Source organism: Takifugu flavidus, chromosome 4, assembly GCF_003711565.1.
Source record: "Takifugu flavidus isolate HTHZ2018 chromosome 4, ASM371156v2, whole genome shotgun sequence".
Lineage (NCBI taxonomy): Eukaryota > Metazoa > Chordata > Actinopteri > Tetraodontiformes > Tetraodontidae > Takifugu > Takifugu flavidus.
In genome coordinates, this window is record NC_079523.1 from 14447856 (window position 1) to 14475563 (window position 27708).

Here is a 27708-nt window from a genome sequence, read left to right on the forward strand (position 1 = left end):
GACACCTGTTAAAATTACCGTTGGTTAAAAGCTCAATGGTGTGGAATAGAAATTTGGGGTTGTTTTTATTGTTGGAGATTAGTTTTTTGAAATGGGAAGTTCTTGCCTGCTTGATTGTGTTATTGTAGGTTTTGAGGTGTTGATAAAATATTTCTTTATGGATGGTCAGTTTGGATTTCCTCCACCTCCTCTCAGCACTCCTGCAGGTTCTCTTCAGTTTTCTAGTTTCTTCATTTCTCCACGGTGGTGCACGTTTTGTTCGTACAGTTTTTGTGACAAGTGGAGCCACAGAGTCCAGCGTTGACTTTAATTTATTGTTAAAAGTGTCAACAATAAAATCACACGGTGCTGGTAAAATTTCTGCAGGAGTGCTCTGTAAAATCTGGATAAAATTTGCAGCCACTTCAGGAGTCAGGTAGCGTCTCCTCATTGCTCTCGCAGGGGCCCCCCGCTGGTTAAAACTGGTGATGTTAAAAAACACGCAAAAGTGGTCAGACACGGCCAGATCCACAACAGAGGACCCACCCACGGACAGGCCATAGGTTATGACCAGGTCCAGGGTGCGCCCTCTATTGTGGGTCGGCTGTGTGACATGTTGTTTAAAATCCAGACTGTGAAGGAGGTTTAAAAATTCTCTGGACACTGGGTCCGAGGCGTTGTTGAGGTGTAGATTAAAATCACCAGTTATTAAAATCCTATTGTATTTAGCATAAATGATTGATAAAAATTCTGAGAATTGACTGATAAAAGAGGTGGAGTAATGGGGTGGTCTATAAACTGTTATGCTTAAAATCGGAGGGCTGCTAAAAACAAATGCATGATGCTCAAATGATGTAAACGTATTAAAAGAGACCTCGCGGAAGACAATTGGGTCCTTGTTATTGAGGCGGTTCCACCTCCTTTCCTACCCCCCCTTGTAGAAAATAAAAAGTTAAAATCTGGGGGGCAAGCCTCTGTGAGAACAGCAGGTGCATCAGTGCCAAGCCATGTCTCAGTAAGGAGAATACCATCAAGGTTTTTGTCTAAAATTAAATCGTTTATTATAAAAGATTTGTTTAAAAGAGAGCGCACGTTCAGCACGGCCATCTTTATGTCCGCGCCGGACGTGCACTCATCATGTCTTTTTATAGGAATAATAAAAGCACTGTCACGTCTGGGAACAGTCCTGGATTTCTGTCTGTATGAAGTGATAGTGTCAATGGAGTGAGTGATCTGTGATGTTGATGGCAGACATGGGAGTAGTGGTGGAGGGGCATGAATGGTGGGGCGTGCGGGGGGTGAGCCTATATGTGAGTGTGAGTGGGGGGCAGAGTGTTGGCGTGCATGTGTTCTAACCAATAGTCAGGAGGTGGGTGTTGCGCAGGAACGGACAGTCAGGTCAATGTTCAAAGATAGAAGCATTAAAACCTTCTCTTAATTGTCTCTTCAAATGTCTGTATTATACGTTACTATTTTACATAATGCCTTCAGAATCTTTAGGGTTTAGTATTTACTGTCTCTGTGACATGGAGCATTGGAATATTTCAGCTGCAGCCAGCAAAAACCCATCAGAATGACGGCTATCGGTGGGAACCGCAGGTCATTTGACTTTAGTCAGTCTGGTAAATGTTATAGGATTTATTGCAATCTAATAAAAACTATGAATAAATGTGGGAAATAGGAAATAAAAAGAAGCAAAATGACCAAATAAAAGTGTAGTATCTGACCCGTTCTATGCAGGCTTTACGTCTGTAAGGCCGTAATGTGTTTAACAGCCAGCCTAAGCACCATATTAGGACATGCTCCACATGTGTGTCCTTTGTCTTCTTCTGTAAGAGAAGCTGCTAAAAGATGACACTGGAGCCTGTGGGCCCCTGGTTGTTCTCCATATGAGGATGTGTAGCATGAAGCATCTTCAGTATTCCCTTTTTTGGTCATAACTGAACGCTATACCATTGGGTTGGCCATATTGTACAGCGTGAGGTCATCAGAAAAGAATGTGTTTACTTGACTGTATAAGAAGGAGGTATCGATGTAGACACCTCGGAGTTCTTCACCATCGGGACCGCGAAACCTCCCTCGGGCATGCTGCAGTGTTCGATTGATACCTCACTGTTCTCTCCAATAAACATCTTTGATAACCAAGTCGGTGTCTGCGAAGATTCCTTCCTCATCAACACATCTCGACTACCACCAGCAGAAGATTCACAACAAAAGCACTTTTAGTTCCAAAACTTTTTAAAATAAATAACTTACCTTGATTTATGGAGCCGGGTTGGACGGAGATGCGCTATGGCAGGGGCCGCCAGCGTGCCCGTTGTCAACAACAAGGGTTTCAGGGTTATGGGAGGTCGGTTGGGAGGAAGGACCGTGCTTTCCCTGTCTCGTATGGGAGGCAGGGTACATTCCCCTATCCTAACCCTAACCCCCTAACCCTAACCCTAAAACTAACCCTAACCCCTAACCCCAACCCTTACCCCTAACCCTTACCCTTAGTCCTAACCCGTACCCCTAACCCTAATCCCTTACCTGAACCCTAACCCCTGGTTCTGACCCTGACCTTAATCTTTTCTTATCCTACCCCCGACCCCTGGCCCTAACTCTACCCTAGCCCTAACCTCAACTTTCCTAACCCTAACACTGGATTCCAATCTTCCCTAACCTTGATCCTCACCCGAACCTTGACCCGGGCCCTAACCGCACAAGGAGATGCATGCTACTCCCTTGGCTCTTCTGCTCTGTTCTCCTTGCCCCTCTAATGTGTAACCCAAGTGGGAGGTGGACTGGGGACTAACATGCGCCGGCCAGTGCCTTGCCTTGGTCTCTCATAAAAAACTATGCTGGCGGCGGTCAATGCGGTGAGAGACTGAGAGTACATACTTTATTCACCTAACCCTAACCCTAACCCCCTAACCCCCTAACCCTAACCCCAACCCAACCCTAACCCTAACCCTAACCCTAACCCTCTAACCCTAACCCTAACCCTAACCCTAACCAACCCTAACCCAACCCTAACCCTCTAACCCTAACCCTACCCTAACCCCTTAACTCCTCCCTGTCATCCGAGGCTTCCAGCGACGAGGACGAAGAGGAAGCTGAGACGGAGGCCTCGGAAGATTTTTAGCCCTCCTCCAGGCCCCCCTCCACCCACCCGGCTCAGCTTGGACTTTGTTTTTGGGACGTCAGGGGCCGTCCCTTGAGAGGGGGGTTCTGTCACAGCCCCATTTCCCCAGTTCCCTCCTGTCCCAGTAATTCTCCACTCTCCCTGCCTCTGCTCCACTCTACCTGCCAGCCACTCCCACCCCGTCAGCTCATCTCCACTCACCTGCAGCACAGCTGCAGCTCATTCCCAATCAGCCCTGCTTATAAGCCTCCCCTGCACTCTCAGTCTTTGCCAGATTGGTCTTCTGCCTTGATGCGAGACTTTCCAGCGTTGTTTCCCTGCTGGTTTACCCGTTACCGACCCTGCCTGTCTTCGTTCTGCCTGCCTTGCCTGTTCCCCGGACAACCTACCTGCTTTCTGCCCCTGACTACGACTTCTGCCTCAGCGTCTCTGGTTCCTCTCTGCTCACCTGGTTTTGACTTCTCCGCCCGGCCCCGACTTCGTTGCTGCTCGTCCGTGTGTTAATAAAAGTCATTACTACGGTCCAGCTTTCCAGAGTGCTGCATTTGGGTCCAAACTGCACCTGTCACACGTATGCACGGGCAGGATTTTTCATTGTTGTTTGAAACGCAGACAAACTCTGACATGATGTTTTAAACTGAGCTGAGTCAAGATTTGATAGAATCTAAACACATATGAGAGGAGAAAAAGGTGCAAAAATAAAATGCACGGTGCAGCTAAACTCTCCCAGTAGGAAAAAAGCCTTTTTAAATTCTGAACTGCATTTCCCATGTTGCCTTGCAGCTCTCTAACGTACAATGCCAAAGAGATCAGGTTGCTCCTGAAGGAAGACATACTCAATGAAACCAAGTGGATGGTTGAATGGATCATTATTGATCCTGCAAGCTTTACAGGTAACCAAGTAAAGATTAATTTCCATTTATTTTTATTTTTTGCTGCATACAGTCCTGGAGCTTGTTGGGGACTTTCAGTGTACTGGATGCTGTTGATACATGCAGAGACGTTGTTTTCCCCAGAGCCTGAGCCTTCAGACTGGCTGCAGCTCCAACCAGACTGACAGTCATAACTTCATCACTTGTGTCTGAACTCTGGCTTTGACCAACAGAGAATGGTGAGTGGGAGATCATCCACTGACCCGCCAAGAGAAACACCTACAAACACATTCCCATGGAGAGCAACAAGCATCAGGACATCACCTTCTACCTGGTCATCAGACGCAAACCTCTCTTCTACGTGGTCAACATCATCATCCCCTGCGTGCTCATCTCCTTCCTGGCCTTGCTGGTCTACTACCTGCCCGCAGACAGTCAGTGCAGAGTCACAGAACGTACTGAAGCCAGCGTCAGGCAGATTAACAGTCTGGAACCTTTTCAGAATCACAACTACATGAACTGAGTTAACCTTCAACAGCACCCAAAGAATCAGACATTATAGCTGAATATCACGTCAGCAGGGGACAACACAGCTAATAAAGCAGCAAACATCGGTAGTGGGCGGAGCTGAGGGGCCGCCATTAATCGAGAAACATTAATTAGCTCCCCAACAGATTTTTAAATATATTTTAAAAAGGATAATAAAAATGTGTGTGTGTGTGTGTGTAGGTGGTGAGAAGATGACACTGTCCATCTCGGTGCTGCTCGCTCAGTCTGTCTTCCTACTCTTGATCTCTCAAAGGCTCCAGAAACCTCCACGTCCGTTCCTCTTATTGTGAAGTAGGTAAACGCACCATTTACTCCACATCACTTTAACTCTGAATCAGATATATTCTGCTTCTCCAAACTATATATACATTAGGGCTGCAGAACCAGGTGACAACCGGCGTTGAAACGTCAATACGCGGATTCATACATTTAGAACTGGACGTTGCACCAGAACTGGAAGCGCGGACTGATACATTTTAACAGCGGTCCTGCTTCAGCCCTCCGGGGCTTAATAACAAAATACGAAAAATACAAAAAAAATTTAATTTTGGAAACATTGTTGTCGGTTGTTCGACTTGCCAGGTTTCGCAAAATTGCTAAATACGCGCTAGCATGCATGTTTTAAGCTATCGTAGCAGTATGTTTTACCATGCCCGCGCCCTATAATCCGGAGCGCCTGATGTATGTGTTAAATACAGAAATAGCACCCGTAACTGAGGCTGCACCTTTTAATACGGTGCACCCTTTGGTCGCGAACATACGGTATATAGAACATAGGGCACGTTTGTGCGTGATATCACTCCGCGTCTGCGCAACGACAACAACCTCCTATCTTTAGTATTGCTGCGCCAACTGGTGGTCTTTTGGGTTGAGGATAACGGTGATCTATATCACCTATATGTAGCTATAGCGTCATTGGCCTCCACTCCAGCCACTCCTGGTAGTTCCTCAAAAACACTGAGTTTTTAGTGGATGCACAATCTGTGGAAGCCAACATAGAAACTTCTGAAGAGCCAAAGTTCTTGCAACAAAAATATAGTCCCCAATTAGGTTGTTTTGTTATCACACGACCCCGTCCCCATTATCTTAAGAGAATATAAAAGAATGAGTGGAGACAGAAGAGAGAATGAGACGTTTTTGGCGCGTGTCGCTCTTGATTTAGTGTTTATTTTTGCAGTAAACTTAAAGGAGGCCTTTTCACTTTATGTTTGATTCCATTTAAGCTGATATTCCATTCTTGATATCTTAAAATTTACAGTACCGGTATTCATGGGAATTTTGTTGTGAATCTTCTCCTGGTGGTAGCCGAGATGTGTTGATGAGGAAGGAATCTTCGCAGACACCGACTTGGTTATCAAAGATGTTTATTGGAGAGAACAGTCAGGCATCAATCGAACACTGCAGCATGCCCGAGGGAGGTTTCACGGTCCTGATGGTGAAGAACTCCGAGGTGTCTACATCGACACCTCCTTCTTATACAGTCAAGTAAACACATTCTTTTCTGATGACCTCACGCTATACAATATGGCCAACCCAATGGTATAGCGTTCAGTTATGACCAAAAAAGGGAATACTGAAGATGCTTCATGCTACACATCCTCATATGGAGAACAACCAGGGGCCCACAGGCTCCAGTGTCATCTTTTAGCAGCTTCTCTTACATAAAGGAAGAAGACACAGGACACACATGTGGAGCATGTCCTAATATGGTGCTTAGGCTGGCTGTTAAACACATTACGGCCTTACAGACATAAAGCCTGCATAGAACGGGTCAGATACTACACTTTCCAAAAAATAGGAAGGGAAAAAGGTAAGTATTTTAATGTTTTTAAGGGTAAGTATTTTTTTTTTCTTTTTTTCTTTAATTTCTCCCTTTTCTTAAAAGGTAAGTAAAATAAAACCAAAATTCAATAAATGTATTAAATAACTAAGGAAGAGTGTGCCAAAAAACGACGTTTCGACCCCCTACGGGTCTTCTTCAGGTAGGGCACACTAAATAACCAGAAGCTGGCTCGCTGTATTGGCTGTGGACGATGTGTTCCGTACGCTGGTTGAAAAGCAAATGGTCCCTTTTTGCGAACTCGTGTCCCTTATATAGTGCCTGCTGTGGCATTGCTTTTTTTTAAAAAAAACGCGATATACGCGATGTTTTTCCTTTTTTCCAACCCTGCCATTTTAGGGTTAGGAGACTATCATTTCGTTTTCTCTCGATCAGAAGAGGCTTCAGGCTCTGAGATTATTTATTCCTGCAATTTATTTTTAAAAATCTGCATCACTTTTAATTGTACAATGGAATCTTCGACAAACAGGAGACGTATTCTGGAACAGAATTGTTGGAAAAAACACCTGACATTGGAGAAATTAAGAAACCGTCGTCCAGAGAACAACTACATTTATTTAACCATGCCTGATTATCCTCGTCCACAGTTTCACCTGTTTTATGTGAAACATGACACAGACCAAGCTTGTCTCACAAATCCACACCTGCCTAGAAGACAAAGACATGGGGAGGAGAGTAAAGACCACATAAATGCGACATAAACAGAAAACAGAACTTTGCATTCTAGCATAGCCTGCGTATGTACGGTTATTTACTGAAGTAACATTAATAACCAGCCTAACTCCATCGGTGCGTTGAAAGAGAAGAATATATTCAGCCCTGAGCAGCGCTGCAGCATGAACGGAGACTTGAGTGCTATGTCACACACAAACACACACCGTGACAGCCTGTGTGTGTCCCCAACACTCAAACACAGAGTTCCCTCACAGTGTCGTCGCCCAGCTGAACAAAGAGGAGAGATACACAGTTATGGGATGGCCATCATCCTGCCTCAGCGCCACGCAAGGCTTCAGACCGCCATCGTCGCCCTCGGCATCCTGGCAGGTGAGACGCAAGCTGCTGACATCACAGCAGAGCTCTGACATCACAGCACACCTCTGACATCACAGCAGACTGACATCACAGCAGACCTCTGACATCACAGCAGACCTGACATCACAGCAGACCTCTGACATCACAGCAGGCATCTGACATCACAGCAGGCCTCTGACATCACAGCAGACCTGACATCACAGCAGACCTCTGACATCACGGCAGAGCTCTGACATCACAGCAGACCTCTGCCATCACAGCAGACCTCTGACATCACAGCAGGCCTCTGACATCACAGCAGACCTCTGACATCACAGCAGGCCTCTGACATCACACAGACCTGACATCACAGCAGGGCTCTGACATCACAGCAGACCTGACATCACAGCAGGGCTCTGACATCACAGCAGACCTGACATCACAGCAGACCTCTGACATCACAGCAAACCTGACATCCCAGCAGACCTCTGACATCACAGCAGGCATCTGACATCACAGCAAACCTGACATCACAGCAGACCTGACATCACAGCAGACCTCTGACATCACAGCAGACCTGACATCACAGCAGACCTCTGACATCACAGCAACCTGACATCACAGCAGACCTCTGACACACAGCAGACCTGACATCACAGCAGACCTCTGACATCACAGCAGGCATCTGACATCACAGCAGACCTGACATCACAGCAGACCTGACATCACAGCAGACCTCTGACATCACGGCAGAGCTCTGACATCACAGCAGACCTCTGCCATCACAGCAGACCTCTGACATCACAGCAGGCCTCTGACATCACAGCAGACCTCTGACATCACAGCAGGCCTCTGACATCACAGCAGACCTGACATCACAGCAGGGCTCTGACATCACAGCAGACCTGACATCACAGCAGGGCTCTGACATCACAGCAGACCTGACATCACAGCAGACCTCTGACATCACAGCAAACCTGACATCCCAGCAGACCTCTGACATCACAGCAGGCATCTGACATCACAGCAAACCTGACATCACAGCAGACCTGACATCACAGCAGACCTCTGACATCACAGCAGACCTGACATCACAGCAGACCTCTGACATCACAGCAACCTGACATCACAGCAGACCTCTGACAACACAGCAGACCTCTGACATCACGGAAGACCTGACATCACAGCAGACCTGACATCACAGCAGACCTCTGACATCACAGCAGACCGCTGACATCACAGCATAGCTCTGACATCACAGCAGACCTGACATCACAGCAGACCTCTGCCATCACAGAAGACCTGACATCACAGCAGACCTGACATCACAGCAGACCTCTGACATCACAGAAGACCTGACATCACAGCAGACCTGACATCATAGCAGACCTCTGACATCACAGCAGACCTCTGACATCACAGCAGACCTCTGACATCACACAGAATGAGATGATCCGAGCCAAAGGGATGGCGAGGTCCAGACAATAAACCTGAGTGTTTTTGTGTCCGGTTATTAACATGTTCCATGCTTTTCCTTCTGCAACAGTTCATCACACCTGCTCAGGGAAACCTCGGTGTAAAGGAGGTGAAGCCGTGCCTCAGTGACTCTACTTTGGTGTTTTAGAAACTAACAGTTATTAGATGAATATACAGTGTGCACGTACGCGCACACGTGTGTATGAACACTTAATACACGCGTGTGCGTGGATGTAGACTTTTTAGTACTTTGGGTTCATAGACTTTTTAGTATTTTGCAGATACGTGTCTGTATATAAACCAGATCCTCCTGTAATAAAGAACTAAAGGCTGACTGTTGTCACGTGACCTGTCTCCGTCTGTGTCCGATGATGGAACCTGCCTGGAACATCTGGTCCACAGAAAAAGCAAAACAGCTCACAGAACTGGTCCAGTTTAGACCCCAAAATGACAATGAATAATGAAAATGTGTGACGCAGTAGAACAATGGACGAACTTTCTATTGGTCATTGACAGTTTCAGTCATCAGAATTCATCAAAAATATTAAAACCAACAAACCACATCGAACCGCAAACTTTAGAGCTTAAAGGGAGCGAGAGGTGAAGATTTAAAGCTCAACGCAGCTGAAGAAGTTCCAAAATAGAGAAATATCATGTGGTGCTTTACCGCCACCCGGTGGACACGCGTGGAACTGCAGACAATAATTATACGCGCTCCGACACATTCTGACCTCTGCTGCTCCTTCTGGACTCCAGGGCTGCAGAAATATGCTGCTTTTACAAGTCTTTAAAATCTGTCAAGCATCATAAATCTTATTTAGTTAACTAAGTTAAGTTTTAATTTAAATGCAAAAACATATTTATGGCATTAAAATAGCAAAACAACTTTTCATCTTGAACCCTCCCAGAATGCTTTTATAGTAGAGGAATATTAATCAACAGCCATAAAGTTGTTCATTAACAGAGGAAAAAGGAAAGGTAAAAGTTTTCCGTTCAGACTGAGCAGGAAGACTGAAGACCGACAAGGTGAGTGTAAACGAAGAGCATTATTGAAAAGAATTGACAGTTGTGTTTGGAGATAAAAATCAAGATTTGAAAACATTTTTGTTACTATTGAAGAGCTGCATAGAGCTGAATAATTCTTAGCTTAAGAAAATTCAACTAGACTTCATATTTAGTTTTAGCACAAAGCATCTTTATACATTATTAATGAATAGGTCTTATTTAACTTTCTTATAGTCTGGCTTTAGTTATAGTTGAATAGTCTTTCTAAGTGAAGTTTAGTTTATTTTTCTGCTCTTTGCTCTTGATCCTAAAAGAACTTTAAACCCTCCCAGAACGCTTTAATGGTAGTAATATATACGCCATAAAGCTGTTGATTAGGTTTTAAAAGTTAAAGTGAAAGTATTCTGTTCAGACGAAGCAGGAAGAGCGACAAGGTGAGTGTAAAGTGAGCATTGTGCTGTTAACCTTGTTAGAGAGTCTTAACAGGTATTAACAACATTTTAAAACTTTTTTGTGACAGGTGAAACGCTCTTAGAGTTATTAGAGTTGTTCAACAGTCCAGGTTACAGCTGGATATTTTGATATTACCTGTCAAACAACATCTAATCATGTGCAAGTTAGCATCTCTCAGCCGGACCAATTTAAGACAATAAACTAAATAACTAAATCCACACAGGATCACAGGACACCAACAGGATTTTGGGTTCATGCTGCACGTTTTCTCACAGTGGTTTATTGTTCTATGTTGTGGAACCACTGTGAAAGAAATGCAGGAGTGGGTGTCATTTCTTTCATCTATTTTAAATAGAGCAGTGATCTTTGAGGACTTGGATCATAGAAATAATTGAAGAGGGGAACAAATGAGGGAAGTTAAAAAGTCCTGACTAGTATGTTTATGGAGCACCAGATAATTTAGTGGCTGAGCTGAAGACAGTCCTTTCACCATGTTGGCCTGTGGAAAACCAGTGTTGTGGGCTCGATGGACCAGCGTCCCCGTCGTTGCCGGACCACCGTTGGCCACCAGTTGGGTTTTGGGATCAAAGTGGGGGCGTTTCCTGTATCCGGTTCTCCTCACGGATCCATGACTACAACATGTTGCTGCAAGTGCAGAGACGTTTGCTCTGGAAAGAACTTTAGAGCACATTCAGTGCTGCAGGATGAGGGGCTGGAAAAGGTGCCAGTTCTTTTCTCACTGCAGGGAACAGTTAAAAAAAGCAGCTTAAACTCTGAAAACATGAAAATGATACAGATACATCATTGATTTATTGATTCAGTTGTTATCCAGAATGGATTAGAAATGTTCCTGTTTGATAAAAATGCAGTGAATTGGGATTATTTAACTCCAACCTCTCCAGATTATTTACCTTCATCACAGTCTCATCACTATTTCTGATGTTTCCTCAGGATGGACGAGGACAGAGCAGAGTCCACAGTGCCCAGCTGTGTGTCCCTGAAGAGTGACCGGTCCAAAGATAGAGTGATAAACTTCAGAAGTTCAGAGAAAATGTAAGAAAACTAAAGCGTGATGATGTGTTTGTGTGCCAGCTGTTAGTCACATTAACAGCAGCAGGTTGTGAGTTTATTATTGGAGATGTTTAACACTTAAACCTCAGACAGTCATATAGTTACATACTTAATGTGAATATTGTTGATTAGAAACAAGAATCAGGTTTAAACTGAAAGATGAATTCAGACATAAATGCTGGAACAATATTGAGTCTTGATCAGGTTCTTTCATCCTATAAATCAAAGGACTAATAGAGATGTGTTTCATAGTGAGAGGGGGGAGCACATCCTATCAAACTGGGACCAGGCAGCTCCACCAGGAGAGTCCTCTTGTTCACAATCTGGAAGCAGATCTGGAGATGCTGAAATGAAGCCCAAACAAAGTAAAACTGTTCAATATGAGATTTAATTTGTGATGTCATGAATTTGTAGTTGTGTTGATGATTTATTATAGATGGAAATCATTGGTTTACTTATGTTCAGGAGGTGATCTGCAGGAGGTGATAGAAGGTCATAAGATGAGTCTGAAGAGAAGATGTGAACATGTGACTGAAGGAACTCATGAAGCAGGAAGTGGAACCCTGCTGAACAAGATCTACACTGAGCTCTACATCACTGAGGGACAAAGTGAGGAGGTGGACACACAACATGAGGTGAGACAGCTTGAGAGAACCTCCAAGAAGAACATCCAGGACACTCCAATCAAGTGCCAGGACATCTTCAAAGTCTTATCTGAGCAACAGAGACACATCAGAGTGGTTCTGACCAACGGTGTCGCCGGCGTTGGAAAAACCTTCTCAGTGCAGAAGTTCAGTCTGGACTGGGCAGAAGGTTTGGAGAACCAAGACATCAGTCTGGTGCTTCCGCTCTCATGCAGGGAGCTGAACTTGATCAGAGATGAGCAGCACAGTCTTCTCTCACTGCTTCATGTTTTCCATCCAACATTACAGAAGATCAGAGCAGAAGATCTGACTGTCTGGAAACTTCTGTTCATCTTTGATGGCCTGGATGAAAGCAGATTTTCACTGGGTTTCAACAAGCATCAGGTCATCTCTGATGTCACACAAGTATCGTCAGTTGGCGTGCTCCTGGTGAACCTCATCCAGGGGAACCTGCTTCCCTCAGCTCTCATCTGGATCACCTCCAGACCTGCAGCAGCCCATCAGATTCCTCCCTCGTGTGTTGACAGGATCACAGAAGTACGAGGCTTCACTGACTCCCAGAAGGAGGAGTACTTCAGGAGGCGGTTCAGTGATGAAGATCTGTCCAAGAGAATCATCTCACACATCAAGGCCTCCAGGAGCCTCCACATCATGTGTCTGATCCCAGTTTTCTGCTGGATCACTGCTATAGTTCTGGAGGACATGATGACCAGAGACCAGAGAGGAGAGCTGCCCAAAACCCTGACTGACCTCTACTCACACTTCCTGAGGGTTCAGATGAAGAGGAAGAAGCAGAAGTATGGAGGAAAGCAGAGACCAGAGGAACTGACTGAAGCTGATAAAGAACTCCTTCTGAAGTTGGTTTCGGCTGGCGTTTGAACATCTGGAGAAAGGAAACATCATGTTCTACTCAGAAGACCTGGAGCAATGTGGACTGGACGTCTCCGAGGTGTCGGTGTACTCAGGAGTTTGTACAGAGATCTTCAAGAGAGAGAGTGTGATCTTCCAGAAATCAGTCTACTGCTTTGTTCATCTGAGCATTCAGGAGTTTCTGGCTGCCGCCTACATGTTCCACCGTTACACCAGGAAAGACACAGCGGTTATAAATCAGCTCCTAAAATATTTTGAACCAATCCACTTTTCCTGGTTTGCTGGGTTGTTAAATAACGATCCAGCCACATCTCTTGATGACTTCCTCAGGAGAGCACTAAGGAAATCTCTTGAAAGTGAAAATGGCCACCTGGACTTGTTTGTTCGCTTCCTTCATGGTCTCTCTCTGGAGTCCAATCAGAGGATCTTGGGTGGACTGTTGGATCAGACAGACATCCACCCAGAAACCATCCAGAAGGTCCTCAACAACCTGAAGGAGGAGAACAGTGATGAAATCTCCCCAGAAAGAAACATCAACATCTTCCACTGTCTGATGGAGATGAAGGATCAGTCAGTCCATCAGGAGATCCAAGAGTTCCTGAAGTCAGAGAAGAAATCAGAGAGGAAACTGTCAGAGATCCACTGTTCAGCTCTGGCCTACCTGCTGCAGATGTCAGAGGAGGTTCTGGATGAGCTGAACCTGCAGCAGTACAACACCTCAGAGGAGGGACGACGTCGCCTGATTCCAGCTGTGAGGAACTGCAGGAAGGCCGTGTAAGTAAAGATTTCCGGGGCCGGACATCGGCGTTTAAATCAAGCGAGTGGATCATGTCAGGTAGCAATACCCCCTCCAGTGGTCATTCCTTCAATTCTTTATTTCCATTGCAGCGTCCATAAATTAAAAACAACAACAATTCATCCAGAAATGTTCAACACTGGCTGGATATAAGTTCAAAGGTCAATCCAGACAAACCAACATAAGGCAGGAATAATAGGAGCCACAAGTTAACTGACTATCATGAAATGACTGTCATGTCATTAAATCACTTTTGTTTGTTTGTATACATCGTATTCTAACGACAGAAAAACACATCTTAACTAATGACACGTGACTATTTTGCTTCATTTGTTCAACGTAAAAACAGCCGGCCTCGTTGGTTTAAATGGGTGTTTTAGGTCTTTGTGGCGGTTCCGTTTGGAGCCTTTATGTGACCCACAAAGTTGTTTGAGCCTTTCCACACCCGTTAGGTGGCAACTTCATCACTAGCAACAAAAGGTGCAGTGAAAATGATTTGAAGGGAAACAGGCAGATATAACAGAAGCTGAGGGCAATCGATGCAACCAGAGACTCTGATGTCATCGATCGGATCGCTGAATTAAGACTTGACGCACCATCGTACAAATTGGATGAAATGCAAAATATCCAAAGAGCCGATAGACAGATAAAAAGATGCACGTTTCTTTAAACCATTTGCTACAATCATTTTAAATATTGAGTAATTATGAGCTGTTCTAAAATAAGACAAATGTTGAGAATAATTCAGTTGCATTTCAGATCTGATGGTCGTTCAAACTGTTGCTCTACGGTGTTGAATTTAGCTTTTCCAGGAAATGAGCTACATTTGTGTTGAGGTAGATTCTCAGATAAGTTGATGAGAAATCCCAAAGTTTGACTCACTATTTTTGTTTCATACACAACAGACTGTCTGGTCGTTTTCTTTCAAAGAGTGATTGGGAAGTTGTGGCCTCAGCAATGACGTCAAACCCTTCTCATCTACGGGAGCTGAGCTTAAGCGACAACCATAACCTGACAGATGCCGTAAAGTTACTGTCTTCTGCAATGATGCATCCAAACTGCAGACTGGAGACGCTCAGGTCAGGAGGCCTCTGTTGGTCTTTTCTAAATTTCTTTACATTTTCTGCTTTTCTTTTCATTTTCATATTTAGAAATGTGTTTTTATTTGCCCATTTATTCCTTATCCAGACTGAGTGGCTGCTGGTTATCAGAGATCAGCTGTGACTCTCTGGCCTCGGCGCTGATGTCCAATCCCTCCCATCTGAGGGTTCTGGAGCTGAGTTTTAACCATGTGCAGGATTCAGGAGTGAAGCTGCTCTGTGGTTTTCTCCAGGATCCTCTCTGTGAGCTGGAGACTCTCAGGTCAGTCAGAGATGATCCAGTACTTTCCCAGGTGTAACTAGTTAGACAATAACTGTTTACATGTTTGATCTTTGTTATAAACGTAGTGTTACAGTTCTCAGAAAAAAGACCACACAGGACAGATTTGCAGTATTAAATTGGTTGTGGAAATCTGCCCCATGTGAGGATGGTCATCAATGACTAGAAAGGAAGTATCAGTTGTAGATTTGTCTTGTTTTATTTTAGGCTGGCCACAAAACCGCCCAAACATTCAGACCAATTAAAAATGGTTCTTCCTGTCTTTTAAAGATCAGAAGGAAAACTAGAAAACCCAAAAAGAAAGCTGCTGCAGTGTGCCATGCCCCTTCTCTACTGAGAAAAGCCATCCCAAAAAAGAGAAAAGCCCAAGTGTGAAGTGAGCACCCTGTTAAACCTTGGTACCGAAAGCCTGCAGTCATTCTCATCTTAGGTGGCTTCATTCCAGCCAGAAGCCCAAACCTGCCTCCCTCTTAAAGGGGCAGCAGGTCAGTCCAACCACAGAAACCTTCATGAAGATCTGAAGCTTTCAGCATCCACAATTGTTGCACCTCACTTCCATTGGAGTCCAAATCAGAAGTCAACAAGTTGATTCTACACCGATTCTACACAATGCCACCATTTTAAAAAGGTTTCCATGCATAAGTTTTCACAAATTTTTATATAAATCTATTTGTTCATCGCCTCCTTCTTTTGTAATGATCATTAAAGAAAATGACCTTATTTGAGTTTTTCTCCTCACAAATATGACTTTCTATGAACGATGCAATAAATGCAGCTTGCAATCTAAGACAATATGGAAGTATGTGTATATAATAGTAGTGGAAGTAGCTCATAAAATAATACATTTGCTCTTCTCATCGAATCTTTCTATGTTATTAAAGAAAAACCTGCTCTTAGTCAACAACATCTAAGAGATCAGCCAAAAATCCTAATTTTATACAATCTAATATAAAACAGTAGAGAAGACTCTTTCTGCAGAGACACTGGTGGCAGGAATGCAGAAGTATCACCTGCTCAACTTGGAAGGTGGAGCAGAAACCACCAGCTGAGAAGGTCCTCAGCGAGAGGAAGTGGTGGAGAACCATGAAACTTGCTAAGCTCCGCCTCAGCTCCAGAGACAGGCTGAGCTGGAGCTGTGGCACCAGGTATCGCCCAGAAGAGCCTCCAACAAACAAGCTCTTCTCTTGGGAGGAGAGGGCTTTGAATCTCAGCTCAGTGTGCTTGTCTCTAGTAGGTGGCAGCTGCACCTTTTCCTGAGGTCCTTGTTGATGCCCTGAGGGGAATTGATGCTCCTGCAATGTTTTCTGGCAGCATTGAGCTTGCAGTGGGGCAATCAAACACACTGTGGGGTGGCTCTCTTTCCTTCTCTCATCTGGAGAACAAGTGACACCAGCTGCCAATCATTGTTGGAGAAATGTGCAGTCAGGGGAACTATGCGTCCAGACTGTAGCCACCCTTCCAGCATCCAGCAGGTTCTAAAACCTTTGATTTGGTTTCACCAGAGAGTGTAGGGATTGCAGGGTCGCTGCAGCATCGCCCACAAGCTATCAGGAGTGGGTCGCTTTGTCCCAACCCCTGACAAGAGTTGAGTGCTATTGAGAAATGTGGTCTCACAAACTTGGAAGGTATTTTGACCTACACACACTTTACATACGGTGTAGATCTTGTCCAACCGCCCTGAAAGAACCCAAAATAGGAACATACGGCAGATAAGCCGGTGCAGGACCAGAGGTTTGTTGCTTGTAAGCTGTGTTTTGCTCTGGTACATGTTGATTTTTATTTGTCTTCTCTCAAAATAATTGTTATTTTAGCCTAAGTGACTGCGGTTTATCAGAGACCTGCTGTGATTCTGTGGCCTCAGCTCTGAAGTCCAACCTCTCCCATCTGAGGGTTCTGGACCTGAGTTACAACAAGTTGCAGGATTCAGGAGTGAAGCGGCTCTGTTCTGGACTGGAGAGTCCAAACTGTAAACTGGAGGGGCTCAGGTCAGTCTTCATTTTTCTACCTATATACCAGCTGCTAAGATGGTGAAGTGAGGCTGTGAGGCCACAGGTGAGATGGATCTCCATGATGAGATGGGAGGGAAAGAGGTGGGGAGAACCTGGGAAGAGTGAGGGCCAGAACAATATATATTCTCCTTTGGAACAGTGCAAACCTGAGAGGTTGGAATTGTGGTAATTACATATTACTATCATTTTTTAACCTGTAACTAAATTAAATATTTACAGATCATGCCTTTGATTAACCTTTCAGATGAATACTGGTTTTACTTCTAACCTTCTAAAAGTTTCCCTTCTTTATTTAGATTAAGGGACTGCAGCTTATCAGAGATCAGCTGTGACTCTCTGGCCCCGGCGCTGAGGTCCAATCCCTCCCATCTCAGAGAACTGGACCTCAGCTTCAACAATCTGCAGGATTCAGGAGTGAAGCTGCTGTCTGATCTCGTAGAGAATCCACACTATGGGCTGGAGACATTGAGACGGTAGCTGGTTGAAGCCAGTCAACTCCCGCTCATCTGCTGCATTACTCACTGACCACTGGTGAAGAGCATCTGTGGAAACATCTGCCGTCTACTCCGTCCATAGATGAAAAATTCAGTTTTTAAAAAGCGCTGGTGGACTTTCAGGAGATCAGTCGATGGTCGACAAAGCAGAAGGAGCTTCGCCTTGAAGTTAAATTAGTTCCTGGTATCACACAATGCTTCTTTATAAGTTCTAAATGGCTCCTCGGCCACTCTTATAAGCATGAAAACATTCTCTTAATTGTCTCTTCAAATGTCTGTATTATACGTTACTATTTTACATCATGCCTTCAGAATCTTTAGGGTTTAGTATTTACTGTCTCTGTGACATGGAGCATTGGAATATTTCAGCTGCAGCCAGCAAAAACCCATCAGAATGACGGCTATCGGTGGGAACCACAGGTCATTTGACTTTAGTCAGTCTGTTCAATGTTATAGGATTTATTGCAATCTAATAAAAACAAATAAATGTGGGAAATAGGAAATAAAAAGAAGCAAAATGACCAAATAAATCTCCCATGAATACTGGGGAGACACCTCAACAGAAACTAGGTGAACGACCCGACCAACGACCCTGCTAACGACTCTCAGGTGACCACCCGGATCATTAGCATGCAAATGGTCCCAGGGGCTATATATTTTCAAGCTCTCTCCCAAGCGATTTCAGAACTGAAGAAGCCTTCTGGATAGAAGGCGAAACGTCTTCAAGAGAAGAAACCCAGTCCAGTTGACAGAGAAAACTACCTTGGATACAATGACCTGGATGACTGAGAATTTACACAGACTCCCATGAATACTGTAAATTTAAAGATGTCAAGAATGGAATATCAGCTTAAATGGAATCAAACATAAAGTGAAAAGGCCTCCTTTAAGTTTACTGCAAAAATAAACACTAAATCAAGAGCGACACGCGCCAAAAACGTCTCATTCTCTCTTCTGTCTCCACTCATTCTTTTATATTCTCTTAAGATAATGGGGACGGGGTCGTGTGATAACAAAACAACCTCATTGGGGACTATATTTTGTTGCAAGAACTTTGGCTCTTCAGAAATGTCTATGTTGGCTTCCACAGATTGTGCATCCACTAGAAACTCAGTGTTTTTGAGGAACTACCAGGAGTGGCTGGAGTGGAGGCCAATGACGCTATAGCTACATATAGGTACATATAGATCACCGTTATCCTCAACCCAAAAGACCACCAGTTGGCGCAGCAATACTAAAGATGGGAGGTTGTGGTCGTTGCGCAGACGCGGAGTGATATCACGCACAAACGTGCCCTATGTTCTATATACCGTATGTTCGCGACCAAAGGGCGCACCGTATTAAAAGGTGCAGCCTCAGTTACGGTGCTATTTCTGTATTTAACACATACATCAGGCGCTCCGGATTATAGGGCGCGGGCATGGTAAAACATGCCGCTACGATAGCTTAAAACATGCATGCTAGCGCGTATTTAGCAATTTTGCGAAAGCCGGCAAGTCGAACAACCGACAACGTTTCCAAAATTAAAATTTTCGTATTTTGCGTATTTTGTTATTAAACCCCGGAGGACTGAAGCAGGACCGCTGTTAAAAATGTATCAGTCCGCGCTTCCAGTTCTGGTGCAACGTCCAGTTCTAAATGTATGAATCCGCGTATTGACGTTTCAACGTCCCATCAGTAAACGGAGAGATTTGGATATAGTCCCCCTGAGGTGGTGTTTTTAGAACAGTTCTTAACAACTTTCTCTTTGCCTGATAAGAGGTCCAAACATTATTTCACTTCCCTATAAAATACTCTAAAATTTGCCATTCAAGATCAGATACCACCAGGTATAATTCATCCTCTAATTTTTCACAATTTCTTATTCTTTCAGGCTGTTTTTAAACCTTTGGCATCATCAAATAAAGTACTCAACTGGTATTTTGTCAGGCTGGTTTACATCACATTAAAGAAGCCAGCAGAAATAAAGCACAACCGTTACACAAACTACGCAAAATAATAAAGAGGATATAAAAAAAAGAGTGTTGAGATGGGTTTGTGTCACTTTAGTAAAATCAAAGCATTTTTTTTATGTGCCAGCAATTAACACAATCTAAGAAGTCTTTGACACTAAACATATGGAGCTCCTATAGATCAAACTAAAGATTTGTTGTTATTAAGATAAAGAAATGCAACATTTCCCCCAGAGAAACGATGGCGATGGAAAAAGCCCTGGCTGTGTGTGTGCATCACAGCAGGCGTGGGTTCTCCTCTCTGGAGTCATGCGGGTCTCCTTTGAAGGGCAGATGAGGAGGTTGGTTACAGATTCCCCTCAGAAAGATGATTACGGTGCCAAAGGTCATCACCGGGGTAACCAGGAAGAGGCAGAGTCGGTCTACTGTATGTCATTATTATATATTAAATCATATGTTCATATATCCTCTTTCATATGTTATTAAGTCACATGTTCATATATCCTTTTTCATATGTTATTAAGTCACATGTTCATATATCCTCTTTCATATGTTATTAAGTCATATGTTCATATATCCTCTTTCATATGTTATTAAGTCACATGTTCATATATCTCTTTCATATGTTATTAAGTCATATGTTCATATATCCTCTTTCATATCTTATTAAGTCATATGTTCATATATCCTCTTTCATATGTTATTAAGTCATATGTTCATATATCCTCTTTCATATGCTTTCAAATGAACTGAAGCCATGTTTTGGTCTGGGATTAATTAATAACTTGGAGTGATAGATTGCTGCCACTCCCCCTCCTCGACCAGTAACACGTGCAATATGATAATTAAGATGGGTAGGAGGAGTAGATTCATTTAAGCTCACATACTCCTCTCCTGAAGCCAGGTCTCAGTAAGACAAAATAAATCAATGTGATGATCCGCTATCAGGTCGTGCACTAACAGGGATTTAGGGTTAGGGTTAGGGTTAGGGTTCGGTTAGGGTTAGGGTTGGGGTTGGGGTTAGGGTTAGGGTTAGGGGTTAGGGGTAGGTAGGGGTTAGGGTTAGGGTTAGGGGTTAGGTTTTTAAGGTTAGGAAGGGTTAGGGTTAGGGTTAGGGTAGGGTGGGGTTGGGGTTGGGTTAGGGTTAGGGTTAGGGGTTGGGGTTAGGGGTTAGGGTTAGGGTTAGGGGTTAGGTTTTTAAGGTTAGGAACTCTGGCGCCGCGAAGCGGCGTCAGAGTTCCGTGCACGGGCCATCACTTATGTCAGGCCAGGATCGGCTCATTTTAGGTTCAGGCCCCCCGGAACTTGTGTGCCCAATTTAAGGATCCAGCGCCGTTCAGCCCGGATCCGCTGGACAGTGGACCACATGGGGTCATGCTCAATGACCGTTGCTTGAAGCGACGGCCATGCGTGGTCTAGAAAATGATTCACCAGCGGGGTGTGGGTTTCCTTTTTTCTAAGTATGTTATATCTATGTTGGGTAAACCGCAGGAGGAGGGGTGTTTCTGGTCTCCCCAACATACTGAATGCCACACACCCCGCAAGTGATCAGGTAAACACAATTTCTTGTGTGGGGACTTCCATGGGTTCCCCCTTAAAAACATCTTTGTGTACCTGGCTCCGTATCCACACTCTGTGTTTGTAGAATTCACCGCGGCTTCGGGACGCTGCCGTCGGAAGAGGCCTTATTTTGGCCTTGACCAGCAGGTCCCGTAAGTTTTTGTTCTTTCTATATGCCGCGATGATTCTGCAGTCCGAGAAGGTGGAGTGGTTGCTCAGGATTTTTGAAAAATTGTTTTTGATGTTTTTCATAAGTAGGGTGGCCGGAAAGGAATATGTCGTCACCAGGGGAACTACAGAGGACACATGGACCGGCTTTGCCTCGAGGAACTCTCTGAGAGCCTGTCTCCTGAAGGACCTCGAGTATCCTCTGGTGGAGAGAGCCCGGAACAGTGTCCTGGTGGCCTCCATGAAATCTCCCTGGTGCGTACATATCCTGTGGAATCTCAATAGTTGAGATTTTAGCAGGCCTTTAAAAATATGTTTAGGGTGGAAACTGCTCCGATGCAGTAGTGCATGTGAGTCAGTTTCCTTAAAGAACACCTTTACATCAAGGTTATTCGTGGCGTTAAATTTCTCCCCTTTAAATGTGGTTGTGTCCAGGAAGTCCACCGACCCACTGTTTATGGTGGACTTAAGTTTGATGGATGGATTGTGCCGGTTGAGTGAATTGAGGAATTCCCCAAATTCCTCCTGTGTGTGATGCCAAACACCTCAAATGTCATCCAGGTACCTAAAATAATGTAAGGGCTTTTTTCCACAAGCCGCCAACGCTGATGTCTCCCACTCAGCCATAAAAATGTTGGCGTAGGCTGGTGCAAATTTTTTGCCCATTGCCGTTCCCTTAATTTGTAAGTAAAATTTGTTATCAAATTGAAAATCGTTTCGTCTCAAATTAATATCAAGGAGTTGGAGAAGCTCCTTTTCCGGTCGTTTTTTATTTGGGAATTTAGAGAAAATGTTTTTCACCGCCTGGATGCCTTCATTTATGTCAATATTTGTGTACAGGCTGTCAATGTCCAGGGTGAATAAAAATGAATTGGAGGGAACGTGCAATTTGGAGACTTTTTGGATGAAGTCGTAAGTATCCTGAATGTATGAGGGGTGTTTGCATGAGAGGGGATTTAAGAAATAATCAATGTACTCCGCCGTGTGGTAAGTTTCACTGTCACAATCACTCACAATAGGGCGGCCCGGAGGAATGATGTGCGGCCTGCTCCACTTGGCCGGATCCTTATGGATTTTAGGGAGTAAATAAAAAAGTCTGGCCCTGGGCTGTGGATTCCCCATCAGGTATTTATGTTTCTTGTTTATAAATTTTTTCTCTAATAATTTGTTGATGATCTGCTCCACCAATTTAGTTGTTTCCAGATAGATAGGTTTGTCCAATTCTTTGTAATAATTCACATCTTCTAATTGTCTCCTGCCTTCCCATAGGTATTGTTCCCTGTCCATAATGACCACTGCGCTGCCTTTGTCCGCCGGCTTTATGATAATATTGATATTTTGTCTCAGCTCCTGCAGGGCTGTGGCCTCCTCATGGCTAAGGTTAGGCATCACCCTGCAGGGCCGGAATTTATGGTCGAAATATTGTTTGTCCGCTGTGATCAGCGTCTGGACTTCTGGGGGCAGTGTGTCCATGGACGGAGTCCAAGTGGATCTGGGAGTGAACGGTGGGGGCTCAGAATCACCATCCATTCCGCTATTTTGAAAATGGGATGCCAATTTAAGTCTCCTGTGGTATTGCTGCAGGTCCCATCTAGCCTGCTCCAGGAGATCCTTGTTGGTCCCTTGTGTTGGGATAAATGTGAGTCCCCTGTTTAATAATTTGAATTGTGGTTTTGTTAATTTAAATTTCTTAGCCAAAACAATGACGTTTTTAGACCCCTCCTGAAAAGGCAGGCTTATGGGGTCTGGCAGTTTACATGGTCAAACCAGTGTTGGAGCATGTTTCTGGCTGTGGCCCTCGTCCAATGGACGTGGTCATTGAGTGTTGAGAAGAGATGGGAAGGTAAAAGAGGGATGAAGAGACAGTTTTTCCTAATTTGTGAATTTAGAAATTTAAGGTTTCTTTGTTCTTTTGCAGGGAGGAGGCTGGAAAAGTTAACCAGCGGCACCCAAATCCCCGCGCTGGGAAAGCGCTCATCTGCCGTTTCGACCGCCGCTCTCATTTGGGCAGACAAGGTGAGTCTTTCCTTCTGAGAGCGATTGTTAAGGCCAAAGGCCAAGATGACGTGCTCCACCTCTGTGTAGACTGTGGCCTTTTTTATGATCTCCTGTGCATGCCTAAGGTTTGCCCCTGGGTAACTCTCCACCTGCAGTTGGTCATTTGTGAATGGGGGGAACCTGCTCAGATTGGAGTCCCCCAGAATAAGCCACTTTTTAGTGACGCTCAGGCCCCAATCCTGCATTTTGTTATTTGTGTGGATGTGTCTGGTGGCTCTGCGTGTCTCCGGTTCAGGTGAGTAAGGTTGTTGGGGGGGTTTTTTAACATCCATTTTGAGCTTACTTTGCACCGCTGACCTGAGCCTCCTGGCCATCTGTCCAGTGCCCTCCACTGGTGAGGGCAAAGGGACCAATTTCTGCTCGCTCAGGTCAATGAGCAGCTCCGTTTCTATCGGAGCATCCAAGATGGAGTCCGTCTCCACTACGCAGCAGGGGTTTAGCTTAGGGGAAGAGGTTACCGTAGTAGGTAGGTGGGCTGAACGGGGGGTTCTCTGTGGCTGTGGTGGGTTATCTTGGGCTGGGATGTCTAAGAGATTTTCCTCTCTTATAGGTGACCATCCTCCTGATTCCTCCGTTTCCGTGCCAACTGACACCTTTTGAACGGATCTGGGTGGAGCAGGTGATGTGGGAACCAATTCCAATTGTTTTGGTGGTTGATGCACCTCAACTGTAACTGTATGTTTGTCCACTGGTGTTGTTTCAGTGTCATTGGCCATCTGTAAAGCAGGTGGATCTGCAGCAGGAGGAGGAGGGGAGGAGAGAGAGGGTGACGGCGGCGCAGGACCGATTGTCCCCTCACCTCCCATTCTGGCAATGATGTGTGCCTGTGCCTGCTCCAGAGTCTCCCCATGGAGCCGTTTGCCCAGGTTCCGTTTTGCCCAAATGGAGGCAATCTGGAAAGGTCCCTCCCATCCCTGGAGTGACAACTGGGTGAGCGCCCCCAGCTCCACCTCCAGTTCATATATATAATGATCCCGGAGGATCATCATGGTGGTTGCCTCCCAGTTCCTGGCATTCCCCTCTAATAAAAGACTTGTTCTCTGATTAGGATTTGCAGGTTTTATTGTGTTTGCCAGGTTTATAGACAGTTTTCTGATGGTGGGAGGGGACTGTTCAGCCAAAGTGATTTTAAGATGATGGGTAATTTTAATTATTTTAAACATGGTTCGAATTTTAAGACCAAAATCTGGGTCATCAGATTTAGGTTTATTTTTGTTAGTGGTTGTCCGATTATTTGTGTTTTGTCGCATTGCAGCGTTCCCCCTGTTATATGAACGCGCGTTGCGATTTTTATGATAATTGTGCGGGGCCGAGTAACGTCCCCGCGGTTCAAAAAATTGCGGCTGGAAGCCTCGCTTCTGGAAGCGTTGTGTTGCGGGGCATAGTCATCCCGTCTGCTACTCATCCTCGTAACCGAGGCGTAGCTGCGACGTTCCCGGCTCCGGTACGGTCCCCCGTCACGTCCGTTGCGGTGTTCCGCCTCCGGAGCACGGTTCCTGCCATCATGGCGGAGCCAGTCATGACGGCTGGGATTGGGAGGCTCGGGGCGGCGGCGATGTTGATTCCGCTTGCGCCCTCGAGACACCAGAATCCACCCGTCATCGTTTCTGTACTCCGCCATGTAGAAGTTGGTAAGTGTTTTCCGAATTGTTTTTTTATTTTTTTAAATCGAAAACGAGCTATTTGTTGCAACGTTTCGGTCCGAAAAGAACCTTCTTCAGGCTTAGCTCGTTTTGCTATTGCTATCTATGCTATATCTCCGTTCGATTTCCTGATGTGTCTGATTCAAATTTTCAAGGTAGGTACTGAGCTCCCGCCTGAATGGGGCTTTTGTAAACTCCGGTCAGGGGGCGGAGTGTGGAGAGAGTTTTTCGAAGATTTTCTTGCTCCAATTTTCCAAGTATTAGGAAATCTCCAATAGTCCAAATTATGTGTTTTCCTTTTGTTTTTTTTTTAATTTAAATTCTTGTAATCCTTTTGTGTTAAATCCAATTAGTTGTTTGTTTAAATATTTAAATTAATTTATGTACTCTCCTGTCCCAAATTGGCTGTTTTTCCTCTTTTTTGTGTGGTAAGTTTGTCTCCCTGTCCTCAGAATAGGGGGTTAGGGTTAGGGTTAAGGGTTGGGGTTAGGGTTAGGGAGAGGGTTAGGGGTTAGGGTTAGGGTTAGGGGTTGGGGTTAGGGTTAGGGGTTAGGGTTAGGGGTTGGGGTTAGGGTTAGGGTTAGGGGTTGAGGTTAGGGTTAGGGGTTGGGGTTAGGGTTAGGGGTTAGGGGTTGGGGTTAGGGTTAGGGTTAGGGGTTAGGGTTAGGGTTAGGTTAGGTTAGGGTTAGGGTTGGTTTAGGGTTAGGTTAGGTTAGGGTTAGGGGTTAGGGTTAGGGTTAGGGGTTAGGGTTAGGGTGGGTTTAGGGTTAGGGGTTAGGGTTAGGGTAGAGGGGTTAGGGTTAGAGGATTAGGGTTAGGGTTAGGGTTAGGTTAGAGGGTTAGGTTAGAGGGTTAGGGTTAGGGTTAGGGTTAGGGTAGGGTTGGGGTAGGGGGGTTAGAGGGTGTTAGGGTTAGGGGTTAGGTTAGGGTTAGGTTAGGGTTAGGGTTAGGGTTAGGGGTTGGGGTTAGGGTTAGGGTTAGGGTTAGGGTAGAGGGTTGGGGTTAGGGTTAGGGTTAGGGTTGGGGTTAGGGTAGGGGTTAGGTTAGGGTTAGGTAGGGTTTAGGGTTAGGGTTAGGTTAGGGTAGAGGGTTAGGGTTAGGGTTAGGGTTAGGGTTAGAGGGTTAGGGTTAGGGTTAGGTTAGGGTTCGGTATAGGGTTAGGGTTTAGGGTTAGGTGGGGTTAGGGTTAGGGTTAGGGTTAGAGGGTTAGGGTTAGGGTTAGGGTTAGGTTAGGGTTAGGGTTAGGTGTTAGGGTTAGGCTTTCCCCTGGGGGCGAAGCCCCTGGAAGCAGAGCACTGGCCATCCAAGGGGGTCCAGGCAGAGACTCCCACCCAAAGTTAAATATCACCACCCTAAGGTGGGGGGGTTTCCAAAATTAGGCCTTCTTGGCCTTAGCTGAGATCAGCCTCGTACGACGTTTCGGCCAGTTTTGGCCTTCATCAGGCGGGCTGATCTTTTAAATATGGTGGCCCCTTGGCCGTCAACATAAAAATGGTCCCGTTGCTTTTTGTCCCCTCTCCCGTTTCCTAATTATTTCAATTTTGTGATGTTGCTCCCTCCGAATCTTTGGACCTTCTGAGGTCTCTAATTTCCGTTTCCCCTTTTATACTCCCATCGCTTTTTGCTTTTCATGTTTTTTTATTTTCAATTTAAATGTCCCTTCCCTTCCCTTGTATTTTATCTTTTGTATTTGTTGTTTCCCCTGTTTCTAATTGAATTTGTGTTTCCCTATAACATCTCCCCTGTTTTATTCCTTTTTATTTTTACTTTTGATTTCCTTTTTCCCTCTTTTGAACTTAACCCTTTCTCTTCATCCTTCCTTCCTCCCCTCTCCTTCTTCATGCCATCTTTTCCTTGGTTCTCCCCCTTTCCTTAACCTCATTTCTCCCTTTCCTCTCTTTTGCCTCCCTATACTTCAACCTTCTCCTTAGCCTCGTTAGGCCATGTGGCACTGCACTTGTCCTATTTTTCGTACCCTACCTCCTCTGGGCTCTCCCGTATGCGGGCTGAGTCAAATTTAGGCTTAGTTTGAGGTGGGTTTGATTGATAGGTACAAGGCTTAGCGGGCACGAGATTGGGTTTTGGGTATGGGGACATCGGTTTGGGTTGGAATAATGAGGCTAGGATTGAGAACAGGACCATGGGCAATTTAGGGTTAGGGTTAGGGGTTGGGGTTAGGGTTAGGGGTTGGGGTTAGGGTTAGGGTTAGGGGTTGGGGTTAGGGTTAGGGTTAGGGGTTGGGGTTAGGGTTAGGGGTTGGGGTTAGGGTCAGTTCCAATAAGTCCTGGGGTTAGGTTTAGGATTAGGATGGGTGGGGGATAGCCATTGGGCTCCAAAAATTGGATGGGAGTGATTCTACCCGGTTCCCCCCGAGGCACTGGCTAGGATAGGTGTTAGGGTTAGGCTTTCCCCTGGGGCGAAGCCCCTGGAAAGCAGAGCACTGGCCATCCAAGGGGGTCCCAGGCAGAGACTCCCATCCCCAAGTTAAATATCCACCACCCTAAGGTGGTGGGGTTTCCAAAAATTAGGCCTTCTTGGCCTTAGCTGAGATCAGCCTCGTACGACGTTTCGGCCAGTTTTGGCCTTCATCAGGCGGGCTGATCTTTTAAATATGGTGGCCCCTTGGCCGTCAACATAAAAATGGTCCCGTTGCTTTTTGCCCCCTCTCCCGTTTCCTAATTATTTCAATTTTGTGATGTTGCTCCCTCCGAATCTTTGGACCTTCTGAGGTCTCTAATTTCCGTTTCCCCTTTT

The 27708-nt window shown here is 45.1% G+C and overlaps 1 protein-coding gene and 1 long non-coding RNA gene across 28 annotated transcripts in view; both read left to right on the forward strand.

Moving 5' to 3' along the window:
* Positions 1–27708, forward strand: part of LOC130524710 (NACHT, LRR and PYD domains-containing protein 12-like) — a 337155-nt gene that overhangs the window by 11522 nt on the left and 297925 nt on the right. For 4 of the 22 annotated variants that reach the window (XR_008950191.1, XR_008950194.1, XR_008950193.1 and 1 more), the window contains exon 5: positions 11261–11362. The exons of 16 other annotated variants lie outside the window; for them this stretch is intronic. Coding sequence is in view for 2 of the 6 variants with exons in the window: in XM_057031096.1 (XP_056887076.1) it covers positions 11261–11362; positions 11633–11745; positions 11846–12903 (1273 nt within the window). In the remaining 4 variants the exon portion in view is untranslated. Of the gene's footprint in view, positions 1–11260; positions 11363–11632; positions 11746–11845; positions 13024–17375; positions 18115–27708 lie in introns of those variants that run through there. 2 more of the 22 variants (XM_057031096.1, XM_057031105.1) reach the window with 2 other exon arrangements.
* LOC130524753 (uncharacterized) lies at positions 20950–24355 on the forward strand. 6 transcript variants are annotated; one of them, XR_008950224.1, is made up of 14 exons: positions 20950–21077; positions 21171–21237; positions 21344–21508; positions 21689–21814; positions 22094–22165; positions 22273–22378; positions 22601–22758; positions 22838–22892; positions 22969–23096; positions 23172–23269; positions 23377–23546; positions 23634–23777; positions 23862–23930; positions 24015–24355. It is a non-coding gene; the product is annotated as an uncharacterized LOC130524753 (long non-coding RNA). The 6 variants fall into 6 exon arrangements; XR_008950223.1 differs by lacking the exons at positions 23377–23546; positions 23634–23777 and having other exon boundaries at positions 22984–23096; XR_008950219.1 differs by lacking the exons at positions 23377–23546; positions 23634–23777 and having other exon boundaries at positions 20951–21077.